At 45.2% G+C, this 24,594-nt stretch overlaps 2 protein-coding genes across 12 annotated transcripts in view; one reads left to right on the top strand and one right to left on the bottom strand.

The window, feature by feature from the left end:
* Positions 1-13,057, top strand: part of LRBA (LPS responsive beige-like anchor protein) — a 764,390-nt gene extending 751,333 nt beyond the window's left edge. For all 4 annotated transcript variants that reach the window (XM_036089189.2, XM_078069304.1, XM_036089190.2 and 1 more), the window contains 3 exons: positions 235-431; positions 4,738-4,889; positions 11,762-13,057. In XM_036089189.2, the coding sequence (XP_035945082.2) occupies positions 235-431; positions 4,738-4,889; positions 11,762-11,852 (440 nt within the window). In that variant the 3' untranslated portion in view covers positions 11,853-13,057. The remainder of the gene's footprint in view (positions 1-234; positions 432-4,737; positions 4,890-11,761) is intronic.
* Positions 13,058-16,160: 3,103 nt separating this feature from the next.
* Positions 16,161-24,594, bottom strand: part of DCLK2 (doublecortin like kinase 2) — a 148,477-nt gene continuing 140,043 nt past the window's right edge. For 4 of the 8 annotated variants that reach the window (XM_078069298.1, XM_078069299.1, XM_078069300.1 and 1 more), the window contains one exon: positions 16,161-20,701. In XM_078069298.1, coding sequence (XP_077925424.1) covers positions 20,474-20,701 — 228 coding nt within the window. In that variant the 3' untranslated portion in view covers positions 16,161-20,473. Of the gene's footprint in view, positions 20,702-22,986; positions 23,070-23,621; positions 23,703-24,594 lie in introns of all 8 variants that reach the window. The other 4 variants (XR_013446514.1, XR_013446515.1, XM_078069302.1 and 1 more) reach the window with 3 other exon arrangements.

Raw genomic sequence — 24,594 nt, 5'->3', positions numbered from 1 at the left:
CTTCCTGTCTCTTGAGGAGAAGTGAACTTGAATGTATAGGACTTGGCTTTCTCCTCTCCCAAGTAGAAGGTGAGATCTGGCCAGCATGCAGGTGACATTTTGTAAAATAACATATATAAGATATGTAAGTTTTAAAGGTTCGCTACAGCTGTATGATCCTGTTTGGTCTGTGCTCAGGATTCATTTCACATTTGTCATCATTAAAAAAATTTTCTTTTGTTTCTCTTTTCTCAGAAGGACCATGTCTCATACATTCCATGAATGGAGACTTATTAAGGACTTTGGAGGGTCCTGAGAACTGCCTGAAACCAAAACTCATTCAGGCTTCACGAGAGGGTCATTGTGTCATATTCTATGAAAATGGCTGCTTCTGTACATTCAGTGTGAACGGGAAACTCCAGGCCACTGTGGGGACGGATGACAACATAAGGGTGCGTATACTACGGGCTTCTCACCCTCCTAGATCTTCACCTCCAGCTGTGGCAAGTGAGGAGGGAGAGGGTTCACTGGAGAGACCTCTGTTTCAGTCGCAGAGGGCCTTTCCACGCCATGAGAAAGTCATCAGGTAGCACTTGGACGGGGCTTGTGTATTCACAGACCACGGCGTGTCCTGGCCGCGGCGACCGCATCGCTCAGCCAGGGCACTCCGTGCGTGACGGCGCACGGTAAGGCCAACCTGCGTGGCTTTCATAGCACTGCTCAGCTTTTTTTTTTTCTCTAAGAAAGTTAACTGCACATAGTTGTTTTCTGAGCATCAGAGCTAAACTAGTACACTAGACTACCCCTAACACCGATTCCTCTGCACACTTGAATAGGCAGCTGGTGGGAGTGGTAGGGATTACGACTATTCAGGATTAGTATCTCATTCCAGACTTGACTTCTTGAATAACAAGACCAACACTTACCAAATTCAGGGAATTGGGCTTCCAATTATGATGTGAATTAGGCAGACATTTTTTTCCCTTTTGATAAGCCAGGAATGGTAATGCTAGGCTCTTTTTTCAAGGTCCTTCTTTTCTCACTCCCAGCCTTCAGGGGCAGCTTAAGATAAAAGGAAGCTGTGGTGTTCCTATCATTTTCCAGGATGAGGTTGGAGGCACATGTGAACTGTGTACGGTGAGGGGACTCTGGACATGTCGGGGGTGCAAAGAGGGTCACAGAGGCCTCTGCCCTCCAAGTGTGGCTTTAAGCTAGCTCTGGACATTATATTCGTTGCTCTTCCTGACCCAGGGCAGCTTAGATGACATAAATTTTCCCGGTTTCCCAGATCTAATCTGATCCCCACCCCACCCCCACCCCCGCTTCTCTCAAGTAAACAAATACTGGAGTCAGTATTTGAAACAACAACCCTAAATATAGATTATGTGGATGAAATGAAGGGCACTTGCTGCTTCTGTATCTTAGCATTGATTTCTTAATTCAGTGTCTTCTCCATTTCGCTCTGTAAATTTTCTTCACTGTAGTTTGACTGCCTCTACCACATAAGTGTGCACTCCTACTTTTATTTTTCCCTTCCTTCCCATAATACTTCATTTAAACCAAGTACACATCAGAGGATTTTCCTTTCCTCTTTTCTTTACAATAATAATGTTGATAAGCTGTCACTTTGAGTTACGATTATACTGTCAGCAACACTAAGAAATCTGTAAAATAATTTGAAATCCCTTGCTGGCTAAAACAATATCTGTGGCATTTCAGTTAGTACCGAAGGCTCTGGGAAGTTCCTTGAGGCAATGGTAGGGAGGCTTTCTGCAGACTGTGCATACACACATGCTTTTCCTCGCTGCCCTATAGCCATTGTTTGTTTTTTCCCCCTGTAATATTTCCCACTGGATTTTAGGCTTAAACAATCCATTGCCTTTTTCCCAGCACTCCTGCACTTTATCACACTGGCTTGCAAGTGGCAACTGTGTGATTAAAACAAGTTTGCCTGGGGCGCCTGGGTGGCTCAGTCGTTAAGTGTCTGCCTTCAGCTCAGGTCATGATCCCAGGGTCCTGGGATCGAGCCCCACATCGGGCTCCCTGCTCTGAGGGAAGTCTGCTTCTCCCTCTCCCACTGCCCCCTGCTTGTGTTCCCTCTCTCACTGTGTCTCTCTCTGTCAAATAAATAAATAAAATCTTTAAAAAAAAAAAAAAAAGAACAAGTTTGCCTGAAATGAGCACTACCTGCCCATGGCTCCAGAGACTGGCACCGGCACAGCTAACTGCTGGAGAATATGAGACATCCCAGAGCAAAAATCTCCAGTTCCATCCTGCAGTCTGAGCTGTATAAGGAAACGAGACCATGGAAACAAAGTAGTCACCAGCTCAGACCAGAAATTAAGTTTCTCTGAAATACCAAGAACCCTGCAGGCGGCAGCCTGGGGAACCTCTGCACTAATCAAGGCTTCCCACCTGTTTTTATTTAGATGCCAGATTGTTAGGTGGCATTTGGTTAACGTATCATAGCACATCAACTAGGCAGTGTTTAGATGTCTTAATGAGTAACTTAAATTAAGTGGGCAGCCTGTACAGAGCAGCAAAGGTATTTTATCCTAAACAAAGGATAACCACCATTTCACCCATAGGAACTCATTTATTTTCTTTTTCTGGGGAAACTCGGTTTTAGGACGTGAGCATGCCCAGCAGACTGCTATGGCTGTAGAAACCAGTACAGCTGTGGCATTGTCCAAGGCACTCCGGATTCCAGGGGACGTGGACATGTCTCGGGGGCCCTCTTAAAATCTCTCGTCTCAGCCCAACCCGGATACTGAGGAGAGGAGTTAGAGTTAAGAACTCTGTGAGCGCTGCTTTGGGTGGAAGACCGGGCGCCCTCAGTAAATGTTACCGTATCCCTTACTCCAGGGGAACTTGACAGGTTCCTCATGAGAAAGGCCAACAAAATACTTTTTCACTTTGGCGGGCACCTGGCTTATTAAAATGTTTTGGATGCCGATAAATATATAATCCTAAAAATCCAGGCTTTATTTAATTCCAGACAGAACTAGGATTAGCGATTCTTTACTAGAACAAAGAGTTAAAGAAAAGTAGTTTCAGTTTATGTTTTAATATAGCACTTACCCAGCAAAAAGCCTCAAGGATCAAACTCAAGTGAACCACAACCATAAAGTTAATGGATTTTCATCAGCTGAATTTTGTAAGTGTAGCAAATAATTGTTTGCCCCAGCGTACTGCAGTTCCCTGGTAGCCTCTGGCTATCGCCGTTTGTGACATGAATGGGGGGGAAAGGATATTGACTTTTACTTATATTGAAAAATCTTACTATTTGTATTGGATTAAGATTCAGAGAATACTTTTTTTTTTTTTTAAAGATTTATTTATTTGAGAGAGAGAGAGAGAGAGTGAGAGAGAGAGCGCAAGAGGGGGTAGGGTTAGAGGGAGAAGCAGACTCCCCGCCGAGCAGGGAGTCCGATGTGGGACTCGATCCCGGGACTCCGGGATCATGACCCGAGCCGAAGGCAGTCGCCTAACCAACTGAGCCACCCAGGTGCCCCCTCAGAGAATACTTCTTACCTGTAACTATTTTCCATATACGGGTTTTTCTTAGATGTATTTTTGTATTCTTTGAGAATAAGCTACATTTAAGAGACCAGTAAAAGTTGGCATTTACGTAAATGTGAATCGAATGGCTATGGAACAGTCCTTTTCTAGGATTTTTTAAAAATTTTGTCAAAGGGCACGCTACAAACTTAAGGCAACTGTACTAAAACTGAGTGCAGAACAAATATATTTTCAGAAGTTAGATTTTTTTTTTCTTTCTGGCTTGCTAGCACAATCTGCCTTCCCATATTCACTGTCCAGGTAGACATAGGATTACAGGTATTTATGCTTTCTCTGTAAAAGGATAAAAAATATTTTAGGCTTTGCAGGCTCTGTATTCTGTTGTAGTCACTTGTGAGAGTGGCCATAAATGAATGGGTGTGGTTATGTTCCAGTAACCCTTATTTACGGGCACTGGAATTTGGAATTCATATAATCTTCACATGTCATGGAATATTATTCTTCCTTTGATTTTTTCCAACCACTAAAAATGTAACAAGTCATATAAAAGCAGGCAGTGGTCTGCATTTGGCCCCATTTACAGGACTGAAGAGCAAATACCATGTCTGTACTTCCTGTTCAGTACTGGCAGGAAGCAGTCAGTCCTGGGGCAAGAAGAAAATGCTTCACCTGGGGTTTAATCACCCTGGAAGCTGGCTCTCTATCTGCCACGTTGTCTTCCTCACCGCTGTAAAAATCCAGGAGGCCTAGTGAAGTTGCTAAAGCCTTGGTCTTCTCCCGTGGGGCCACAGCCCCAAAGGCAGCAGTGTTTTCTCGGGGATCTGAGGTCAGCCGTGTAACACTGCCTGCCCAGCCTTGGGACAGAGTGGGCTTAGCACATCCACAGTACAACTGGAGAGATGCCAGGAGGCTCCTCATTTCATAATGCTGGTCCTAGGCCACAACATGCACCATTTAAATTGTATTCACGGAGCCGGAAGAGTTTGCCACCTCGTCTTTAAAAAAGCAAAAATTAAAAACACAAAACCTCAAACACTGCCTAACTTTGTCCATTTGATTTTTGAAAAAGGACAAAAGTTTTCTGTTACTCCTGATTTCCTATAACCTTCTTAGGAGCACATGCATCCACTCTCTCCCTGCGTGGAGTGGCTGCAGGGTAGAGGAAGGAAACAAGGGCTGGGAGCCGGGGTTCTCGTAGGGCTACACCTCTACTGAATATTGCTGTGTCTCTCCTAGGCCATCCAGCTGAGCCGAGACGGGCAGTACCTGCTCACAGGAGGGGACAACGGTGTGGTCATGGTCTGGCAGGTGTCTGACCTCAAGCACCTCTTTGCCTATCCAGGCTGCGATGCTGGAATCCGGGCCATGGCCCTGTCTTACGACCAGAGGTAACACTGAAATCACGGTCTACTGATGGGGAGAGTGAAAACTGGAGGGAATTTATTTAAATGGGCTGATGGATAGACTGGGTTGCGGGGATCACCTGGGCAATCAAAAAAGCCAGTGAGAGGCACCTGGGTGGCTCAGTCGTTAAGCGTCTGCCCTCGGCTCAGGTCATGATCCCGGGGTCCTGGGATCGAGCCCCATGTCCTGCTCCCTGCTCAGCGGGGAGTCTGCTTCTCCCTCTCCCTCTGCTGTTCCACCTGCTTGTGCTCTCTCTCGTTCACTCTCTCTCAATAAATAAATAATCTTAAAAAAAAAAAAAAGCCAGTGAATATTGTTTTTTTTTTAAAAAGTGTCATTTTTCTTTTTGATGGCATTGCCACTCCTAGACAAAGGCTGAATTCTCCAGCAATAGACAGGATTTAAGTAACAAAAACTGTAATTACATTGCCATAAAGCTTTTTATATTTCTTAGAGTACTTTTTCCTTAAAATAAAAATTTAAGAGCTGTAAACATGTTTAATACAAAATGCCTGTATCTCTGTCCATGAGAATTCTATGGAGAGATTTGCCTTATTTCCTAAAACCTTCCAAGTGGTAAATTTTGGGGAGATAGTCTTCAGTATCTTATTTCTTCTTAACATACAGTCACAGATTTTAGTTCCTAATTTTTTTTTTAAATATTTTATTTGACAGAGAGAGACAGACCGAGAGAGGGAACAAAAGCAGGGGGAGCGGGAGAGGGAGAAGCAGGCTTCCCGCGGAGCAGGGAGCCTGATGGCGGGGCTCAACCCCAGGACCCTGGGATCGTGACCTGAGCCGAAGGCAGATGCGCTTAACGACTGAGCCACCCAGGCGCCCCTAGTTCCTAACTTTTTTATTGTGTTAACATATACATAAAATTTACCATCACTTTTTTGGTGTACATTTCAGTGGCATTATGTACATTCACACTGTTGTACAACTATCACCACTGCCCATCTTTTTTTCTTTTCGTAAGTTTTCATCATCCCAAAGAGAAGTTCTGTACCCATTAAACACTAACTTACCATTTTCCCTCCCAGAGCTCCATCCAGCTCACTTCAATTCCAGTGTCTGTCTCTATGAATTTGCTTCTTTTAGATACTTCATGTAAGTGGAAGCATAAAATATTTGTCCTGTTGTAGCATGTGTCAAGCTCATTCCTTTTTAAGGCTGAATAGTACATGCCACTTTGTATAGCTACTCATCTGTTGACATTTTGGTTGTTTTCACCTTTTGGCTATTGTGAATAAGGTTGCCATGAACGTTCATTCATGTACAAATATCTGTTCAGATTCCTGTTTTCTTTTGAGGTAGACAACCAGGAGTGGAATGCTTGGTTTGGTGTAGTGATTGATGTAGTTTTGGTATAGTGTGTGTGTGATTTGTTGTTGTTGTTTTTTTAAGATTTTTATTTATTTATTTGACAGAGAGAGCACAAGTAGGCAGAGTGGCAGGCAGAGGGAGAGGGAGAAGCAGTAATGGTAATTCTTTACCTTTTTGAGGAACTGCCAAACTGTTCTCCACAGTGCCTGCACCGTTTTACATTCCCACCAGCAGAGCATAAGGCCTGCAATTTCTCCACATCTTCACCAACACCTGTTATGTCCTGGTTGTGCTTTATTTGTTTTTTAATAATACCCATCCTAATGGGTGTGAAATGGTCTCTTACTGTGGTTTTGATTTGCATTTCCCTAATGACTGGTGGTGTTGACTTTGCACTCTTAATAGTGTTCTCTGATGTGCGGAAGTTTTTAATTTTGATGAAGTCTTTTACCGTTGTTGTAAATGCTTCCAGCGTATCCAAGAAATCATTGCAAAATCCAATGTCATAAAGCTTTTCCCCTATGAGTTTTATAGTTGTAACGCTTATGTTTATTTAGTTTTTGATCCATTTTGAATTCATGCCTGTATATGATAGTAGATAAGGGTCCAGTTTCATTCTTTTGCATGTGGATATTGGTTTTCCCAACACTATTTGTTGAAAAGACTGTCCTTTCCCCACTGAATGGTCTTGACACTTATCAAAAATCATTTGACCATATGTGTGAGTTTATTTCTGGGTTCTCTATTCTGTTGATCCATATGCCAGTACCAAACTGTTTTGATTACTATAGCTTTGTGGAAAGTTTTGAAATCATGAAGTACAAGACATCTGATTTTGGTTTTTTTTTTTCCAAGATTGTTTTTGGCTATTTGGGGTTCCTTGAGAATCCATTATGAATTTTACGATGGGTTTTTTCTATTTTTGCAAAAAAAAGGGGGATTTTGATAGGGATTGGGTTGAATCTGTTGATTACTTTGGCTAGTATTGTCATTTTAACAATATTAAATCTTCCAGTCTGTGAACACAGATGTCTTTCCATTTATTTGCTTTTTTTAATCTCTTTCAGCAACATTTTATAGTTTGCAATATACAAGTCTTTGGCCTCCTTGGTTAAATTTATTCTTGAGTATTTTATTCATTTTGTTGCTGTTGTAAATGGAATTGTTCTTAATTTCCTTTTCAGATTTTTTTCATTGCACATGTACAGAAATGCAACTTACTTTTGTGTGGATTTTATATCGTGTAACTTTGTTGAATTCATTAACTCTAACAGGTTTTTTTGTGGAATCCTTAGGATTTCCTATATATAAGGTCATGTCAGTCTGTAATAGAAATTAATTTTACTTCAAACTTTCCAATTTGGACGTTTTTTGTCTTGCCTAATTGCTCTGGCTAGGACTCACAGTACCATGTTGAACTGGTAAAAGTGTTTATTTTTGTCTTGTTTCTGATAATAGAAGAAAAGCTTTTAGTCTTTCACCATTGCGTATGATATTAGCTGTGGGTTTTTCAAAAATTCCTTTTATCATGTTTATGTACTTTCTTTCTATTCCTAGTTTGAGTACTATCATAAAAGCATGTTGAATTTTGTGAAATGCCTCTTGTTCATCAATTGAGGTGATTATGTAGGTTTTTGTTAGTTCTGCTAATGTGGTAGATTACGTTGATTTTTGTATGTTGAACCATTCTTGCATTCCAAGAATAAACCCATCTTGGGTCATGGTGTATAATCCTTTAATATACGGTTGAATTGGGTTTGCTAGTATTTGTTGAAGATTTTTATAGCAATATTCATAAGGGATATTGGTCTGTAATTTTTGTTTCCTGTAGTGTGTGTCTCTGACTTTGGTGTCAGGGTAATGCTGGCCTCACTGAATGACTTAGGAAGTATTCTGTCCTCTTTAGTTTTTTAGAAGAATAAGAGTTGGTGTTAATCCTTCTTTAAAAATGTTTGATAGAATTCACCACTGAAGCCATCTAGTCCAGGGCTTTTCTTTATTGGGAGGCTTTTGATTATTGATTCAGTCTCCTTAGTAGTTATAAGTCTATTCATATTTTCTATTTTTTCATGATTTAGTTTTGGTATAGTGTGTGTTTTTAAGAATTTTTCCATTTCAGGGGCGCATGGCTGGCTCAGTGAGTGGAGTGTGCAACTCTTAATCTCAGGGTTGTGAGTTCAGGCCCCATGTTGGGTGTAGAGATTACTTAAAATCTATTTATTTTTAAAGATTTTATTTGAGAGAGAGCATGAGCGGGGGTGGGGGGCAGAGGGAGAGGGAGAAGCAGACTTCCCTCCCCAGTGAGCAGGGAGCCCGACATGGGGCTTGATCCCAGAACTCTGGGATCATGACCTGAGCCAAAAGCAGATGCTTAACCCACTGAGCCACCCAGGTGCCCCTAAAGTCTTAAAAAAAAAAATTCCATTTGATCTAATTGTTGGCATACGATTGTTCCTAGTATTCTTATAATCCTTTTTTATTTCTGTAAAATTGGTAGTAACATCTCTATGATTTTAGTAGTTTGAGTCCTCTCTTTTTTCTTAGTCAATCTAGCTAAAAGTTTGTCAATTTAATCTTTTCAAAGAACCAGCTCTTGGTTCTCTTGATTTTTCTCCCATTTTTTCTATCCTCTGTTTTATTTATCTCCACTCTCTAACCTTCATTATTTCCTGCCTCCTATGTTAGCTTTGAGTTTAGTTTGCTCTTTTTCTAGTTCAGGGTGTAGAATTAGGTTACTGATTGAGATCTTTCTTTTTTAATGTATGTATTTACAGTTATAAATTCCCCTCAGCATTGCATTAAGTTTGGTTTATTGTGTTTTCATTTGTCTCCGTGATTTTCTAATTTCTGTTCAGATTTGATTCATTGCTTGCTTAATTTCTATTTGTGAATTTTCCAGTTTTCCGTTATTGATTTCTTGTTCTATCGTGATCAGAAGAGATACTTTGTATGATTTTTAAATTTGTTAAGACTAGTTTTGTGGCCTAACATGGTTTATTCTGGAGAATACTCCATGCTCACTTAAGAAAAATGTCTGTTGGGGCGCCTGGGTGGCTCAGTCGTTAAGCGTCTGCCTTCGGCTCAGGTCATGATCCCAGGGTCTTGGGATCGAGCCCCGCATCAGGCTCCCTGCTCGGCGGGAAGCCTGCTTCTCCCTCTCCCACTCCCCATGCTTGTGTTCCCTCTCTGGCTGTCTTTCTCTCTGTCAAATAAATAAAACCTTTAAAAAAAAAAAAAAAAGTATGTAAGAAAAATGTTCTGCTGTTTTTGGGTGAGTGTTCAATATATGTGTTAGATCTACTTGTTTTGTTTTTTAATTAGATCTTTTTTTATTTTATTTTATTTTTTTAAAGATTTTATTTATTTAGATCTTTTTTTAAAAAAACATTTATTTGAGAGAGAAAGTGGGAAAGAGCACGAGGCAGGGGGAGAGGCAGACTCCCTGCTGAGCAAGGAGCCTGATACAGGGCTCGATCCAGAAACTCTGGCATGATGACCTGAGCCAAAAGCAGACGCTTAACCGACTGAGCCACCCAGGTGTCCCTAATTAGATCTTATTTTAAAGTGATCTCTATACCCAACATGGGGTTCAAACTCACAACCCTGAGACCAAGAGTTGCATGCTCTACTGACTGAGCCAGTCAGGCACCCCAGTCCACTTGGTTTTTAGTATTCTTTAGATCCTCTATTTCCTTCTGGTTGTTCTACCATTATTGAAAGTGGGGTACTGAAGTCTGCAACTATTATTGTAGAACTGTTTATTTTTCCCTTCCATTCTGTCACAGTTTGGGCTCCATATATCTTGGGGGCTCTGATGTTTGGTACATTTGTTTGTACAGACAGTCTTCATCTTATTGTGCTTTGCGGATAGTTTTTACAAATTGAATTTTTGTGGCAACCCTGCATTGAGCAGGTCTGCCATTTTTCCAACAGCATTTGCTCGTGTGTCTGTCACATTTTGATAATTCTCACAATATTTCAAACTTTTTCATTCTATTTGTTATGGCGATCTGTGATTACAGATGTGATTACATCTTGCAGAAAGCTCAGATGATGGTTAGCAGTTTTTAGCAATCAAGTATTTTTTAATTAAGGTATGTACATTTTTTAGACATGCTATTGCACACTTAATAGACTATAGTGCAAATGTAAACATAACTTTTACATGCACTGGGAAACCAAAAATTCATTTGACTCACTTTGTTGCAGTGGTCTAGAACCAACACCGTATCTCCAAGATATGCCTGTAATTGCTGTATCTTCTTGATAAATTGACCTTTTAATAATTGATAGTGTCCTTCTTTGTCTCATAACAGATGATGACTTAAAGCCTACTTTGTCTGATATTAGTATAGCCACTCCAGCTCTCTCATTACTATTTGCATGGAATGTCTTCTTCCGTCCTGTCACTTCCGACCTGTGTCTTTAGATCTAAAGCAACTCTCTTGTAGACAACATATAGTTTGATCATGTTTTTTATCCACTGTGCCAGTGTCTCAATTGGAGAGTTCAGTGCCTTTACAGTTAATCACCAATAAGACTTACTTTTGCCATTTTACTATTTTGTTTTCTATGTGTCTTAGAGCTTTTTTTGTCCCTCATTTCCTCATTACTGCCTTCTTTTGTGTTTGTTTGATTTTTTTGGTAGTGGCACATTTTAGTTCCTAATTTTGATATGAGGTAGTAGGAAGGATATTGAAAATGACTTCTAAGGACTGGTCCTACCAGACCATTCAGAGGAAGGTCTAAGATAATAAGCTCCTCTAAATTGTTCGTCCCACTGCTCTGCGGGTTTTCCCTGCGTCACCTTCTCAGGGACGGGGGGGGCACGCAGCCGCAGCTCCTGTCCATAGTGATCATTTCAGTGAGTTCACAGTCTTAGGAGGACTAGGCCCCCGCCCAGATCTTCTGCAGAGCAGAGCTCGGCCCAAATGTCGGTCAACTCTCTGCCAGAGAGATCTCGGACACCGAATTGTGTGCCGCTTCCTCCACCAGCAAGTACTTGATAGCTCGCCTAAAAGATAGGGGGCAGGCACAGCTGGGGGGAGAGACACCGCGGTGTGGTGCTGGCATCACACGGTGACACGCAGGAGCTACACTGGGAGTGCAGGGTAACGGGCAGAGCTGTGCCTCTGAAGCTAACGTATCCTCGGTGTCGGCTTCAAGTTTGTATCTATAAAAATAAAAGCTAGGGCTCACCAGTCCAGCACCCTCCCCCCCCCCGAAATGATCAAGCCTAGCCGGTGTTAGTGACTCACCCTGCACATTACTGGCTGCACGTTCAGTAAAAAGGCAGGCTGTGCTGTGGCTCTTCGTGGAGTTTCGGAGGTGGCATGCTGAGCTCCCTCAGTGTTGTGCCCCCCTCAGCAAGCAGCAGACGTGCCGTAGGCTCGCCAATTGTTAGGTTCGACTGCCATCTTCTAGATTTACCTTGGAGATTTGGGGAAGGCAGTGCTTTCTTTCTTTAGGAACAGAACCCTAGGAAACAAAGTGGTTTGTAAACCCCTCCTTCTCTCTCTGCCTCTCCCAGGTGCATCATTTCTGGCATGGCCTCGGGAAGCATTGTTCTGTTTTACAACAACTTTAACCGGTGGCAACATGAATCCCAAACCCGCTACTGACCGGGACAGCTGCGCGTCCGCCGGGCCCCCAGTCCCGGCGGCGGGTAATCGGGAGCATCTCACTTAGAAATAGCTATTACATCTGAATGTAACTCAGATTTGCTCTAAGAAGCAAAATATTTTTTAAAGTTAATTGCTATTTTTGTAGACTTTGCTTGACTTTTTGGGGGGAATAGCAAAGCAGAAAATTGGCTGCTGGGTTCTGTAGTTTAAAAAATCTATATTTTTAGTCATAATGAGAAGTCTATTTTCACCAATTATGGAAACATACAGTGGAGCAAGTAAACCCACTTATTCTAGCTATATTATGAAAAACCACTTCCCTTTATCTGTAATCTTGAGAAATACATGATCTTAACAATGAGGAAATGGGTTATAATACTGGGATAGGGAATTTTATGCTGTACTTTGGGTCCTGTATTTTTCCAAGCAATCGTGCTTCTTCAGCACTGAAATTTCTGGGATTTAAGTAGTAATGTTTAAATTATGGTAAATGTAATTTAAAACATCTCAATGAATTATTTCGATCAATATTATTGTTCAAGCATGCTTTAGACCTAGAAAATTATGGTTTGGGGGAGGTTCTTATTTTATTGTGTGGTTAACATAAAGGATCTAATGTTATAGCAAGTGTGAAGTATTTACAGTGTTTTATTTACAATGTTTTCCTGATAGGTTGTCTTCATAGCACACCAAAATGAAATGATGGAAAGGCTCGTGGGCTCACAACCTTTGTTTTTCTCTTAAAGTAAAGTAAATGCAAGTACCAAAGCTCACCCCTGAGGTTTGACTGTGCCCGGGCACTGAGGCAGAGCCAGCAGCCGGGCTTCCCTCCCCTCCCCCGGTCTGAGAACAGAGGCAACACCCATCTGACCTTCTCTTTGTTATTAAATATCTTCACCTTCCTTTGAGTAGCAATTTGTACTAAGAAACATGTTATTTTGGTGTTGTATAATTCTACTTTTCTAGTAGATTGCTGTGTGGAAATCTGTGAAAAATATTTGAGAAAAGGTCTGTATTGCATAAATAAATTCTTTGTAAGTTGTGAACTTCGAGTTGCAACCAGCATTCCATCTCTGTTTCTCTTGCAACTTACCTAAAAGGGTCCCCTCCTATTTTCCAACATTCAGCTCTTCTCTAAAAGCAAAGATTTGGAATGGAACAACTCAGTTTGACAGAAAAATAAAATGGTGTTTGTAATTGAATTTTTCAAAATATCTTTCTTTTCACTTCTAATTTAAAACATCAATGAAACAATTCTTTGCAAAGAAAATGTCAAACTCTGGTTTAGTCCCAGATTTTGAACAATAACCAACAAGAGACTCTCTTGAAAACAGGAACATGGGCCTTCTTTGGCCAGACAGCTCCCTCTTACCAACACTTACTCTGATGAGAGCACTAGACCTATAGCTAAGATCCACCACTGTTTTATAAACCATTAAGAAAGAAAAAATAGTTAAATGTGAGAATATACATTTTAGATAAAAGAAAAACCCAAGTGACTGGTAAATTAATTAAACATCCTCACTGTTGTTACCCTCTGATATTGTACTTCGGAAACTTTAGGGAAAATGGTAGAAGAAAATTTGGAATACCTACATCCTATGCCAAGTATTTGATACTTTCAACTATCCCATTTCTACAGGCTTAAAGTAAAGTGAATAAAGCAGCTTCCTCTTGGAGCCTAAGAAGAAAACTGGTGCCTCCACTGCCTTTATTGGTTTTAAGACTCACAACTATGGAAAATTAACAAAAGCATAAGTAATATATATTACCGACCTATGTATTACTTACGTATTCCTTTACTCATAAAACAAATATAGCTGGTGTCAACACAAGGGCTTCTTAAGGGCAGAATCTGTTTATCATATTTGTTAGGATTTACTCAACATTCACTTATTTTAACCAGTGTTAGCTACTTAAAAAAAAAAAACCCATTACTTCAAATAAATTTAAACCAATGAGGGGAAAGAAGTCAAAGCTGAGGCAGCTGGGATGAAAGAAGATGAGCTACGCAGACAGGAAGCGTGGCAGCACCCTCAGTAAGTGGCTGTGGTTCAAAGTGTGCTGTGTTCCCTTTACGTACAGTAATTTATGGCTGGTTTTAAAATGCACTGCCTCGAGAAATTCAGATTTTCCTCCCTGATAGTATTGATTCGTACTGAAATGCCACCAATCAAGTCCTTGAGGCTCTGTGATTTAAGCAACAGCACACTGGATCTCTGGGAGAAAGCAGGCGGGCTTAGCGAATACAGGACATGAAAGCTTGACAAGCACAGATACACACTGATGGATGGTTCCCTCTCATATGAGAATCTTCCTTCCCAGAGTACACCAAACATCCATAAATAAATATCCTAATACATTAATTCAATAAGAAGGAACGATTTTGCCCCCTGAAACATTTCGTTCTACTGATCAGCCTACAGGACAAGAAGATTCACAGTGACCTGCACGGGAACCCTAAGAAGCTGCATGTAGGATGTGAGGTAGCTTGGAACCTGGGCCTGCCCGTTTCCGTTCAGCTCCAACAGCAGAGCAGAGCCCAAGGGCCAGCGACCGGACGGACACAAACACGAACACACACACACCACACATACACACCTGGGGCCATGTGCCCCCCCGCCCCCCGTGCTGTCAGATGGCCAGTGGGACAGCAAAGCCGGGAAGGGTCAAGTCTGCAGGAGATGGCCAGGAATCCCCGATACAGCCAGTCAGCACTTCCACTTCGCACCCGTTTCAGCAAACAGAACTGAAATTAAAATAACAGACAGAAAGATCTACCGAAACAGGAATTTTAGGGGAGAGATTTTCACTAGGTATCTGATAGGTTTTTCCTGGACAGGATTTCAAGAGCTGCTGGCCATACAAACCATGGGCCTGGTTTGGTCCTTCCTCCTGCACTGTCCTGCTCACCCTCCATCACTGCGAAAGAACACAGCACACCAAGGACACAGATTCCTTCTGCATCCACACAGGACGAAGAATCCTACCCCTGAGCTTGGTGGGGAAGCCCAGCCGGCTCCTGGGGTGCGTTAGAGATCATGGAGTAGCAGCCACCCCCCAGCCTCACGTCATCATGTGACATCACATTAGGCCAAAGCCTGTTCACAAACAAGAAACGAGGAGGACATGACGTGAATCTCACAATCTACATAAACAGTGTGTATGAGCCAATACGCTAGTGCCTCTCCTTGGCTGGTAGTGGGAAAGAAAGAGTTTTCTACTTCAGCGAGGACAGCAACCAGCCTGACTACTCCCCTTTTTCGTAGCATAAGGAAGCTGGGAAGTAAAAACTTCCTACACTGTAAAACAGAAGGAAAACACCATAAAATAGCAAATCAATAACAAAGTACAAAAATATTTGTTAAATTTTCTTTTGCCTCTTCTATTTCCTTTCAGATATGTGGGAAAAACATCTTTTCTATTTTCATATATGAATCAAATCTATACATAGATTTGAAGAGTTGAGTCCATGATGTACCTTTTGGGTCCCCCAAAGTCATAAGATCACTATTTAAAAACCCAAGCCTATTATTAGTGACACTGACACATCACTCCCAAACCTCCCTGCTGAACCAAAAATGCAGATTGCTCAAACCAAGGGACATCACGTTTTTCTAATGAAAGTGAGTGTGGTTTGGCCTTTAGGCAAGCTGTCTTCCAAAGACAGCCAGGCTCTCCAGCAAGGGAAGAAGGCAACGCACAAATGTTCCTATGAATTCTGAGACCTCAGCAGTCATATGCCAGAAACATGAAGTGAATTACTTTCCTGTCTCAAGTTCAGGAATATTTTTCCTCGCCAAAACCAAAGGTTGGGGGGGGGGGGGCTAGGCTGGCTGTTATTTCCTCATACCTGGCAGGAAGCAATTGGCTGCTTTGCAGCTTTGAACTTGGACAACTTGAAAGACATTCACCAGACCCGACTTCATCCTCCACAAGGACAGGCACCCAACCCTCAGCCCACTGGGTTGAAACCATCCTGACCACACTGCCCCAAATGATGGGGGTTTGGGAAAGGGCGGGGCAGAAGCAAAAGGCTGTGTACCAGATACACCCTTTCCTTCCCCTCAGCTGTTCAGTGAGGGCAGCGCCTTCCCACAGCTAACTGCCTTTGAGTTCAAGGCTGCAGGCTTCATCATAAGTTGGCCCCCTTCTAATCCACTGGCCAAGACTAAGCTAAGATGCACACAACAGCTTCCTTCTGGAGAAACTACTCTCCTCATCTAACAACCCCCCCCAGGCCCCGCCCCACAGCCCCCATAACCTCTCAGGCCCCAATCCCCAGTTTTCTACCACTTTGTCAGGTGTCTCCACCATCCCATCCCCCCTCTGCCTGTGACACAGACATCCCATCTAAAACATCTCTGACCACCTAGAGGACAGCCTACTTATAAGGAGAGACTCCCTGGGAACCGGGAGGAGCAAATCCCAGCTCCAGTATGTCTGGATGAGCTCCTGATCCTTCTGAGTTTTCTCATTTACGGAATGTGGACATTAATGGCTCAAATGATACAGGATGAAGTACTCTGTAAACTGTAAACTTCTGCGGTGGTTATTCTTCAGCAGCTAAGCATTTCCAAAGACTAGACTGTCACTCCTTCAGAAAGCAGCTAATTCAGTCACTGGGCTGCCCTTTGATTAGAGTCTCAGACTCCGCACATACATCTGACCCTTTGTGCCTCCTACCTACTAATAACCTCAGACCACCATCCAGAGTAAGTCGAATAAGATGAGTCTACACCTGCTGCTATGGAACAGGTCTTTATACAGCCAAAGACATCTAGCGGATGTGCCTCGTTTCCCCTAGTGCTTACGGTGTCTCCCACTAGTCCTTGGCTGCCCGGGCTTCGAAGCCCCGCACACCCTGGCTGCCTTCCCTCGGGTGAGCGTCGCCTTGTGCGCACCACACACAAGGCCTTCAGAACAGACCTGCCCCGGTGGGAGGGCTCGGCTTCCACGGTGCACAGTCCGCACGTACTTTTCCTGGCGCAGTGTAAGATCACACTAACATCCAAGCAGCTCAGGGGGCACCTCCTGAACGGTGACGATCTCTCCCACGAGCTGGCACACGTCGAGGCCGTGGGGGGCAGGACTGCAGCCTTCACACTCTGATTTCACGCCGTGGGTCTGGATCAGGGTTTTAACCCACTGAGTCATTTTAAATCAGCCCATCCCATGTAAAGCCGAGATCAGCATTCTTCCTACATCGTCCTTCACATCATATGCACAACAAAACAGAAAAAGAAGAGGAACAAAGACCAAGAGCCGTGGCTTTTGTTCAGAGCTGCAGTGGCCGGCGTGGCTGACACAGCCATGTGGGCTCCGAGCACTCAGGACATGCCTGTCCCAAACCGAGATGTGCTGTAAATGTCAACACACCCTCGATCTCAAGGATTAAAAAAAGTATGTCCAAGATTTTGTTTACATTGGTTGCATGTTCAAATAATACTGTAGAGACATTGAGTTAAATCAAATATACTGCAAAATTAATTTCACCCATTCCTTTTTAATGTGGCCCCAGAAAATGTCAGCTTCGGCGGCTGACACTGCGTTTCCGGGGGCTGCATGCTGCTCTAGAACCTCAACACCGTTGGTTGGCACCCTTTCTCTTTCCATACGGTCTGTGCTGAACTGTCCTCACTCTTTTCAAATTCACATTTCACAGTCATATCCATGAAAATATTCGGGGGGCAGTTTTGCCAAATGTTTTCAATCCATATATTCCACGTATTTCCATATCACGGCAAGCTTTTTGAAAAAAGAGAGACACCCGCCCTGACTCGTGGCCCAGGCGCTGAGCCTGGCAAGCACCCCACGATGGTTTCAGCAAGCCGCCACTCCCCTTTTTCTGCCCCTTCAAAGACCAGTTTCTGTAGACGCAGATCCCCTGCTGGAGTAAGGGAATGAACGACCAACAAGGACATGCCACTCTCAGCGTGCAGGGGCGGAGGAACCTAGCAATTACATACCTGTATTTAATCTGGATTCTGAGAACAGAAGAGAGCTCAACGAATGTTTTCTAAACACGTGGGCAAATGAACAACTTGCCTGTGGAGTCAGAGCCTTTACTAAGGATCGTTACTTAGATGACCACTCACATCCAGGCCTTGATTTGCCCCCCCGCCCAAGGGGACAGGGTACCTCCAAAGAGCACCGCTTTGGAGATGGAAGAACCTAAAGCGGCATGGTGACTGACTCCTGCCAGTCCTGTGACTTGGGTTGTGCCGCCAACTGCCTGGTTTGCTCCTTTACCAGCACACATCACTCGAGGTGTCTGTGGGATTAAGAGAGTCCCAGAAGGACTGCTAGGCCGTGCTGCCACACCTGCTCATGCCACGTCCCGTCTGCAGGCCATCCTCCCCCACCAAGTCCCAGGCCACGTGAGGGGGGCACAGAGGGCGGGAGCGCGTGCTGGACACAAGATGCTCCTTCGTCTTATCAGCCGTGACCAGCGCTGCCCTGGCAGTTACGTGCTTAAGTTGTCAGCAAATGCCTTTGGACCTCAGTCCCAAGGAGGGGCTCAGGTTTCAGACTCTGATCACTGCCAGAGGCCATGCTCCATCCCTACTTCCGTGTTCTCCTCTTTCCTTTACATGAGCTCTTCCTGCGCCAGTAACAAAAATATTTCCATTGGAAGCCGTGAAAAGGCTTGCTCTTTAACTCCTCAGTGAGGACAGAGACATGCAGAAGGGTCTAGACCTGTACATCACAGCTTTTTGGAAACTGCCCTCCTCCTGAGGCCTGTACCTGCTGCAGCTGTGGGCCCGGGAAGCCCATCTGCGTTTTGTAACGGGCCTCCGGAATCGAACCGTGAGCCAGCACCGGCCCGGGGAGAAATGACCGCGTGGCCGGGGCCAGGCAGATGGCCTCACTCCTTCAGCAGGGTGAATGAAGGGATCCAGAGCTGAAGTAGATGGTCTCGAGGCCTGCCGTCGGACAGCCTTGGGAAGCTGGGCACAGAAGCAGCACCAGGCTACACCAGCGCTGCCGGCGAGCAGGCGTGAGGAGAGAACACACACCGGGAGCCGAGATGCACCCAGCAGACAGGAGACGGCCCAGCCTCTGAGTCAGAGACAGTGACAGACAGGAGGCAGGGGAATGGCTGCCCTGACTCCCCATTTTCTATAAAGCCTGGCTCCCCAGGATTCCTCTGCTGTACGCTAATAACTCCTCTTTATTCCTGAGCTTTCATTGTGGGTTTCTACACCTGTTACCAAATACACTTGGACCAAGATGCATTTGCATGTGCGCTTCCCAAGCATCGCTCTCTCTTCCCCCTCCTCACCCAAAACTTCATAAAAAGACACGGATACACCTGCCAGACTGGGGCAAGGAGGTGTGCTTCGATCACACAAACCCCGCAAAACACCACCACACAATCCTTTGCCCACCCCCATCGCTTTTTTCTCAAGAAGGGTTTATTGCAGGTCAGGTACACTTGTAAGAGGCAAAAGTCTAACAATGAGAATGAACTACAGGGCCCACCAGTTTCGAAGATGAGCGGGTAAAACAAATCTACTGACTATGTACAACTATTAAAAAGGGCAGGGTAGTGGGGGGAAAAAGGAAAAACTGCCAGCAGCCTTCCAGAAGGTTAATGACAGAGGAAGTTTGCGGAGCACCTTCCCACCCCAGTCCTGACTGTGCTTCGGCCCATGTCTCCTCGGGTGTTTCCGGCCAGCTCCAGACGGCAAGCAGATGATGAAAGAGACTCTGGTGGCTGCTCAGATGCCTAGTTTATCCCGCTCTGCTGGAAGCCGGCCTGCTGAGGAGAAGCCGCCGTGGCCGTGGCCGGGGTGATGCTGCATGCGCCAAGCCTTTCATGAAAAAGCCTAAAGGACGACTTCGTTAGCATTTCCTAATACACACGTGGGAAGAGTTGGAGTGGGGGTGGGGGGGGAACACACAATGTCTAGGGAGCCAAGTGACATTCCCCTGGGGTCTGTGTACAAATAAATATCCAGTGTCGTCTTAGGTAAGCCCAACACCCCAAGCTATATGGTGGGCTGCTTCCTCAGGCACCCGGAAGCACTTCTCAAAGTCTGGAATTAGTGTCCGATGACCAGACTGTCCTCTTGGGTGCTCACGTCTCCCATCAGAAAGCCAGTCCTCCAAACCCCAACAGCAGAGGAAGGTTCTGCGCCACCTCTCACAGGACACCCACAAAGGGACAAATGCAGTTTTAAGTTCTTCGTAAGAAAAAAGGAATACTCCGAGTTTACTTAAATAGGGGAGAGATCTTGAGTCATCCAAAGTGTTTCTATAAAAATGCATTAAATCCCAGATAAAAGTTGCACATTCTCCTGGTGACACTGTAAAATGTCCACTGAACCGAAGACAAATAATTTAAAACGAGCCACTCTGAGTATCTGTCACCAAGGCTAACACTGCATAGGACCCTCCAGGAACCAGAGTACGAAAGGGCAGAGCCCAGAGTACGAAAAGAAGCAAACCCCTGGCCCAGAGCTCCCGGCTCCTGGCGGCCCTCGCAGGTGCCAGCAAGCTTCCCGACGGCAGGCAGCGGAGAAAGGCTCTTCAGTGAGGGGACTGCGCGGCAGGCCCGGGCAGAAGAGGGGCTTCCCAGCGGCGCGGCAGGCTCCAGCCCGTTGGCCCAGGGCTCAGTCACGGTGGCGGCGCCAGGTCCCTGCCCACTCGCAGCCGGGGGCAGCGGGGGGACAAGGGCGTGTGGGCGATTCCGGAGGGGCGGGGGCCGGGGCAGCCGGCGCGGACACGGGGGGGTCCTCGGCTGAGGGAGGGACTGGAGAGGTCAGCTCCATCCCAGGTCGGCTGCTGTCCTGACAGTGCTTGCTGCAGAAGATCTGCCCCTCCTTATCTAGAGCCGTGTTCTGAGGAGAAAGCAGTGGAGACAGCACATTAGCCCTGCCTGGGCTTGGGTCAGAGCTACCACGACAGGAGCGCACGAGAGCATGCACAGGACTCGGAAACAGAAGAGGAGAAATAACATCGAGCTTCTCTTCCAATAGAAGCCCGAGAGAAGAGCAATGGCTGAGGACACCCCTCCCTGGGCAGTCCGCCACGCTTGGCCTCGGCTTGGCCTCGGCTCCTTGCTCAGCGTCAGGCGGCCCTGGATGGCAGCCTCAGGCGATTCTTGTCTGGCTCTGAGCTGGCCTGAGTTCTGAGTGCTTCTTCCCATGCCCAGATCTTGAGCCCAGAAGAATCCTGGGACAATAAGCAAGCCCTAGGAGAATGCTAAGGCTCTGACAGTTAGCTTTTCTAAGGCAAAGTCTTCCTCACAGGTTGAAAAGTGACTCGCGTGTCATTTAAGTAATCCCCTTACAACCCAAGTGGCTGCATCATCTATAAAAGGCCACAATCTGATGGTGCACCATTACCCATTTTTAGATCCTCCATGATCACCTGACCTGCTCTTCTTCTCTTCCCCGGGCAGTTTTATCTTGTTAACACCCCCAAGTTTGTTTTGTCTTGTTTTTTAAAAGTGAGCTCCATGCCCAACATGGGGCTTGAACTCACAACTCTGAGATCAAGAGTCACATGCTCCACGGCTGAGCCAGCCAGGCGCCCCATGCCCAAAGTTTCTAATCAGCTCAACTCCTCAAGGAGTACAGAAACGGCCACAAACATGAAGAAATCGCCTTGCTTTTCTGACCTCAGACTGGGAGGTGAGACTTAGTCTTCCTTTGCCTCAGTTTGAACCTTTCTTGCTTCTCCAGTGAAGCCCTGCCTGCTGTCATCTTACTGGGTTTCCAAAGGTGCTTTCAGGTCTCAGGCACCTTGAGCTAAAAGGGCACAATGATCAGAAGGTGTTTGTCATCTAACATCTAACTACCCTGGGGGGAAAGGGAATACTCCACAAGGTCTGGAGGAGACAGGCACAAACAACAGGGCCTTCTACGACGGGCTTGCGTGGCTGCCTTCAGGGCACTCGGTGTCAGCTGTGAAGCAGGCCTTCTCCACAGCCCCTTCCGAGCTCAAGCTGAACAGTCAGTACTTTCCAAGGACAATTTCAGTTACCTGGAGGGTAGGTCACTGTGGAAAAGCCAAATCAGAAACTTAGCATTGCTCTTTAACAAGCTTTCAAGCTCCTCGTAGGAGAGGAGGCCGTGGCTGCACCTCAGGAAGACACTGAACATGGAGAGAGGCAGCATTCACTTTCTTCCCTACCACAAACTCCCTCCTGGGTCGAAGAAAACACCTCCCCAGTTATTTCTCCTTTTCTCTTCCTGTCAAGAGACCATGTGTGTGTGCAGCAGAACAAAGCATTGCAGTGCAGTTAGTACATACCATTGCCTTGGACCTAGTCAGAGGGAAGATGCAGGCGACGGGAAAGGCAGGAGGGAGGAGAGAAGCGGGGACAGAAACTAGACTTACTTCAAACAAGAAGCAACACGATTGAGACAGTTTTGTCTATCTTTAATTAGGCCCAAACCATTCCCAAATCTCCCCCTGAAAGAAACATCATCCCCCTGAGCGGGGGGAGCACTCCATGTGAATTCATCCTTTCTCAAGTTGGCTACCAGCTGCGGCCTGAGCGAGGTTTCTTAGAATTCCCTTTTCTGCCACAAGATGGCCTCGCCTCGTCCTGTCCCCGAGGCTGGGATGAGCCCCCTGGGATAAACCAGGAGCCTGCCCTGCAAAGGCACTGTCCTGTAAGTATACTGAGGACAAGTCGAAGAAAATGCACGTGCTATTCAAAACCACAGGCCTGTCTTAAGCCAAAACCTCATCCAATAGAAATCTCTTCTCAAAGGCTCCACACCTGTCTTACTGATAAAAAGGCATCTTTGGAAATGTAGTCTGAGAAAGAGAGCAAAAGCCTTTGCAGAGGTACTTGTCCAATGCTGTTGTTCACAAAAAGGTGCTTTTTCACCAAGTGAAAAATAGCACTGAGCGGGAGAACTATCAGGGTCTTCCTCCTAGGCACTCGCCAGCTATGGATCTGGGACAGCAGGCAACGTGGCAAGCGGTAAAGTTTTAAAGTTTCCCAAGGGCAGGTTTTGGTGGCTGGAAAGGCTATCAGTAGGTGCAGGAGACCCTCACTGGTAAGAAGCTAAGAGCTGGACACTGGTGCCAGAAGTCGGAGACAAGCATGCAGATTTAAGACGGGCTGCGAATTAGAAGTTGCTCTGATTAAGCACAGCATGTTGAATACCAGAATTCTGCTTCAGGATTCCCCATAGTCTCAACTGGGTAAAGAGTGAAACTCTGAAGTGTCTCTCAAACTGTCAAATCAAACTGTCAAATAAAATGCAGACAATAGCATCAACTTTACTTTTTCCCCCCGCTGTTACTTACATTCCTATCCTATCATTCCTCACAGGCGCCTCAGGCACGGAGGGGCGCTAGGCAGAGGGAAGCCTAGGAGTGAGGGCACAGTCCAGTTCTGACTGGAAGTTCCACAGCAGTTACCTGAGGATTCGACCCTACAACACGGATACCCTACTTCCACGACTGTTCGTATCTGCAGGAAACCAGGCCAGCCTCACCTACTCTCGTTATGAGAACATATGAATACCAGGGAGAGTCCTTTGTGGTTCATTATTTTTAATATAAAACACATTTAAAACTGTTCCCAAGGGCAGGACACACAGACACAGAGTAGTGGTGAAGAGGATGAGGATGACAACACGGAAGCATCGCAAGCCGCCCCCACACAACCATGCCCCAGGCCAGGTCCTCACTTGGGTGAGGATTAGCATGACATCCCCATGGGGGCCTTCTTGCCACTGCTTTTGGGAACGAGCCCAAAATTCACAGGCCAGCTTTTTGGCCATTGAGAATTGGTACCTCCAGAGACAAGCTTTACTGATTTCTCCTGTAGGTACTGAATGTGATAATGCCACTCAGCAGTTCCTCAGAGCTAACAACCTGCAGAGTTGTGTAGGGAACATGAGGTTAGATGGGACCCTGCCAACATGCTCAAAATGACAACTGAACATACATGTCAACACGCAGCTTGAATAGTCACCACTGGAATTACAAATATAATAAAGGGTTGTTTGTTCATACAACCAGTTAAAGCTCAGGGGTTTGAAATGTGACTATTGATCTCCTTCATCAGCAAGTAGAAAAATATCATTTGTAAACCCTAAGATATAGGTTCTGAGAGGCTCTAAATATCATGATCCAGAACGAAGCCTGTATTGGGCCGTAAGGGAAAGGGCTGGATCATTCCAGAGCCTTGGTGGGCCAGAGGCCTTGGACCATGACTCCTGTGTGGGCCCCGAGCCCATAGATGACCCAGGCAATGGTGGTAAAACTCTCCTAAGCCCGGGCACAGTCCTGTAAAGGTCCTTCCTCTAGGAGACTATGAAGCTTAATTAACATTCTAAAAAACAGTCTTCTTAAGGGTTTTCATTACGTGTCAAGGGTACCAATTTTTAATGTTTCATTTCTTTCTAAATTTCACAGAAGCTGCCTTGCAGTGGCATGCGGCCAGGCTGTAACTGGCCATCCATCCCACCCATCAGTGCTCGCTCTCACAGGGGCACCACCTGGAAATGTTCTCAGGCTGTTGAGTCAATCAAGATGGTCCTTTTCAAAGTGTTCAAACTGTACTTCTGTGACAACTCTGACTTCCTTGGGCTTTCAGCAGAATGCTGCTAAAATGCTAGGAAAACCACAACTCAAGAGGCCTTCTCATTACTTTGGCACTGAGCACCCCAATGTCCTGCAACACGTCAAGAGACCCAGTCTGCAAGCTCAGGCTTTGTCTGGGGGAGGGAAGCAGGGAGAGAGCACCCTTCCTAGCAGGGGAGGA

The sequence above is a fragment of the Halichoerus grypus genome, chromosome 3, assembly GCF_964656455.1.
Source record: "Halichoerus grypus chromosome 3, mHalGry1.hap1.1, whole genome shotgun sequence".
NCBI lineage: Eukaryota > Metazoa > Chordata > Mammalia > Carnivora > Phocidae > Halichoerus > Halichoerus grypus.
Note: the sequence above shows the minus strand (reverse complement) of the source record. Positions and strands in the feature narration are given on the sequence as shown.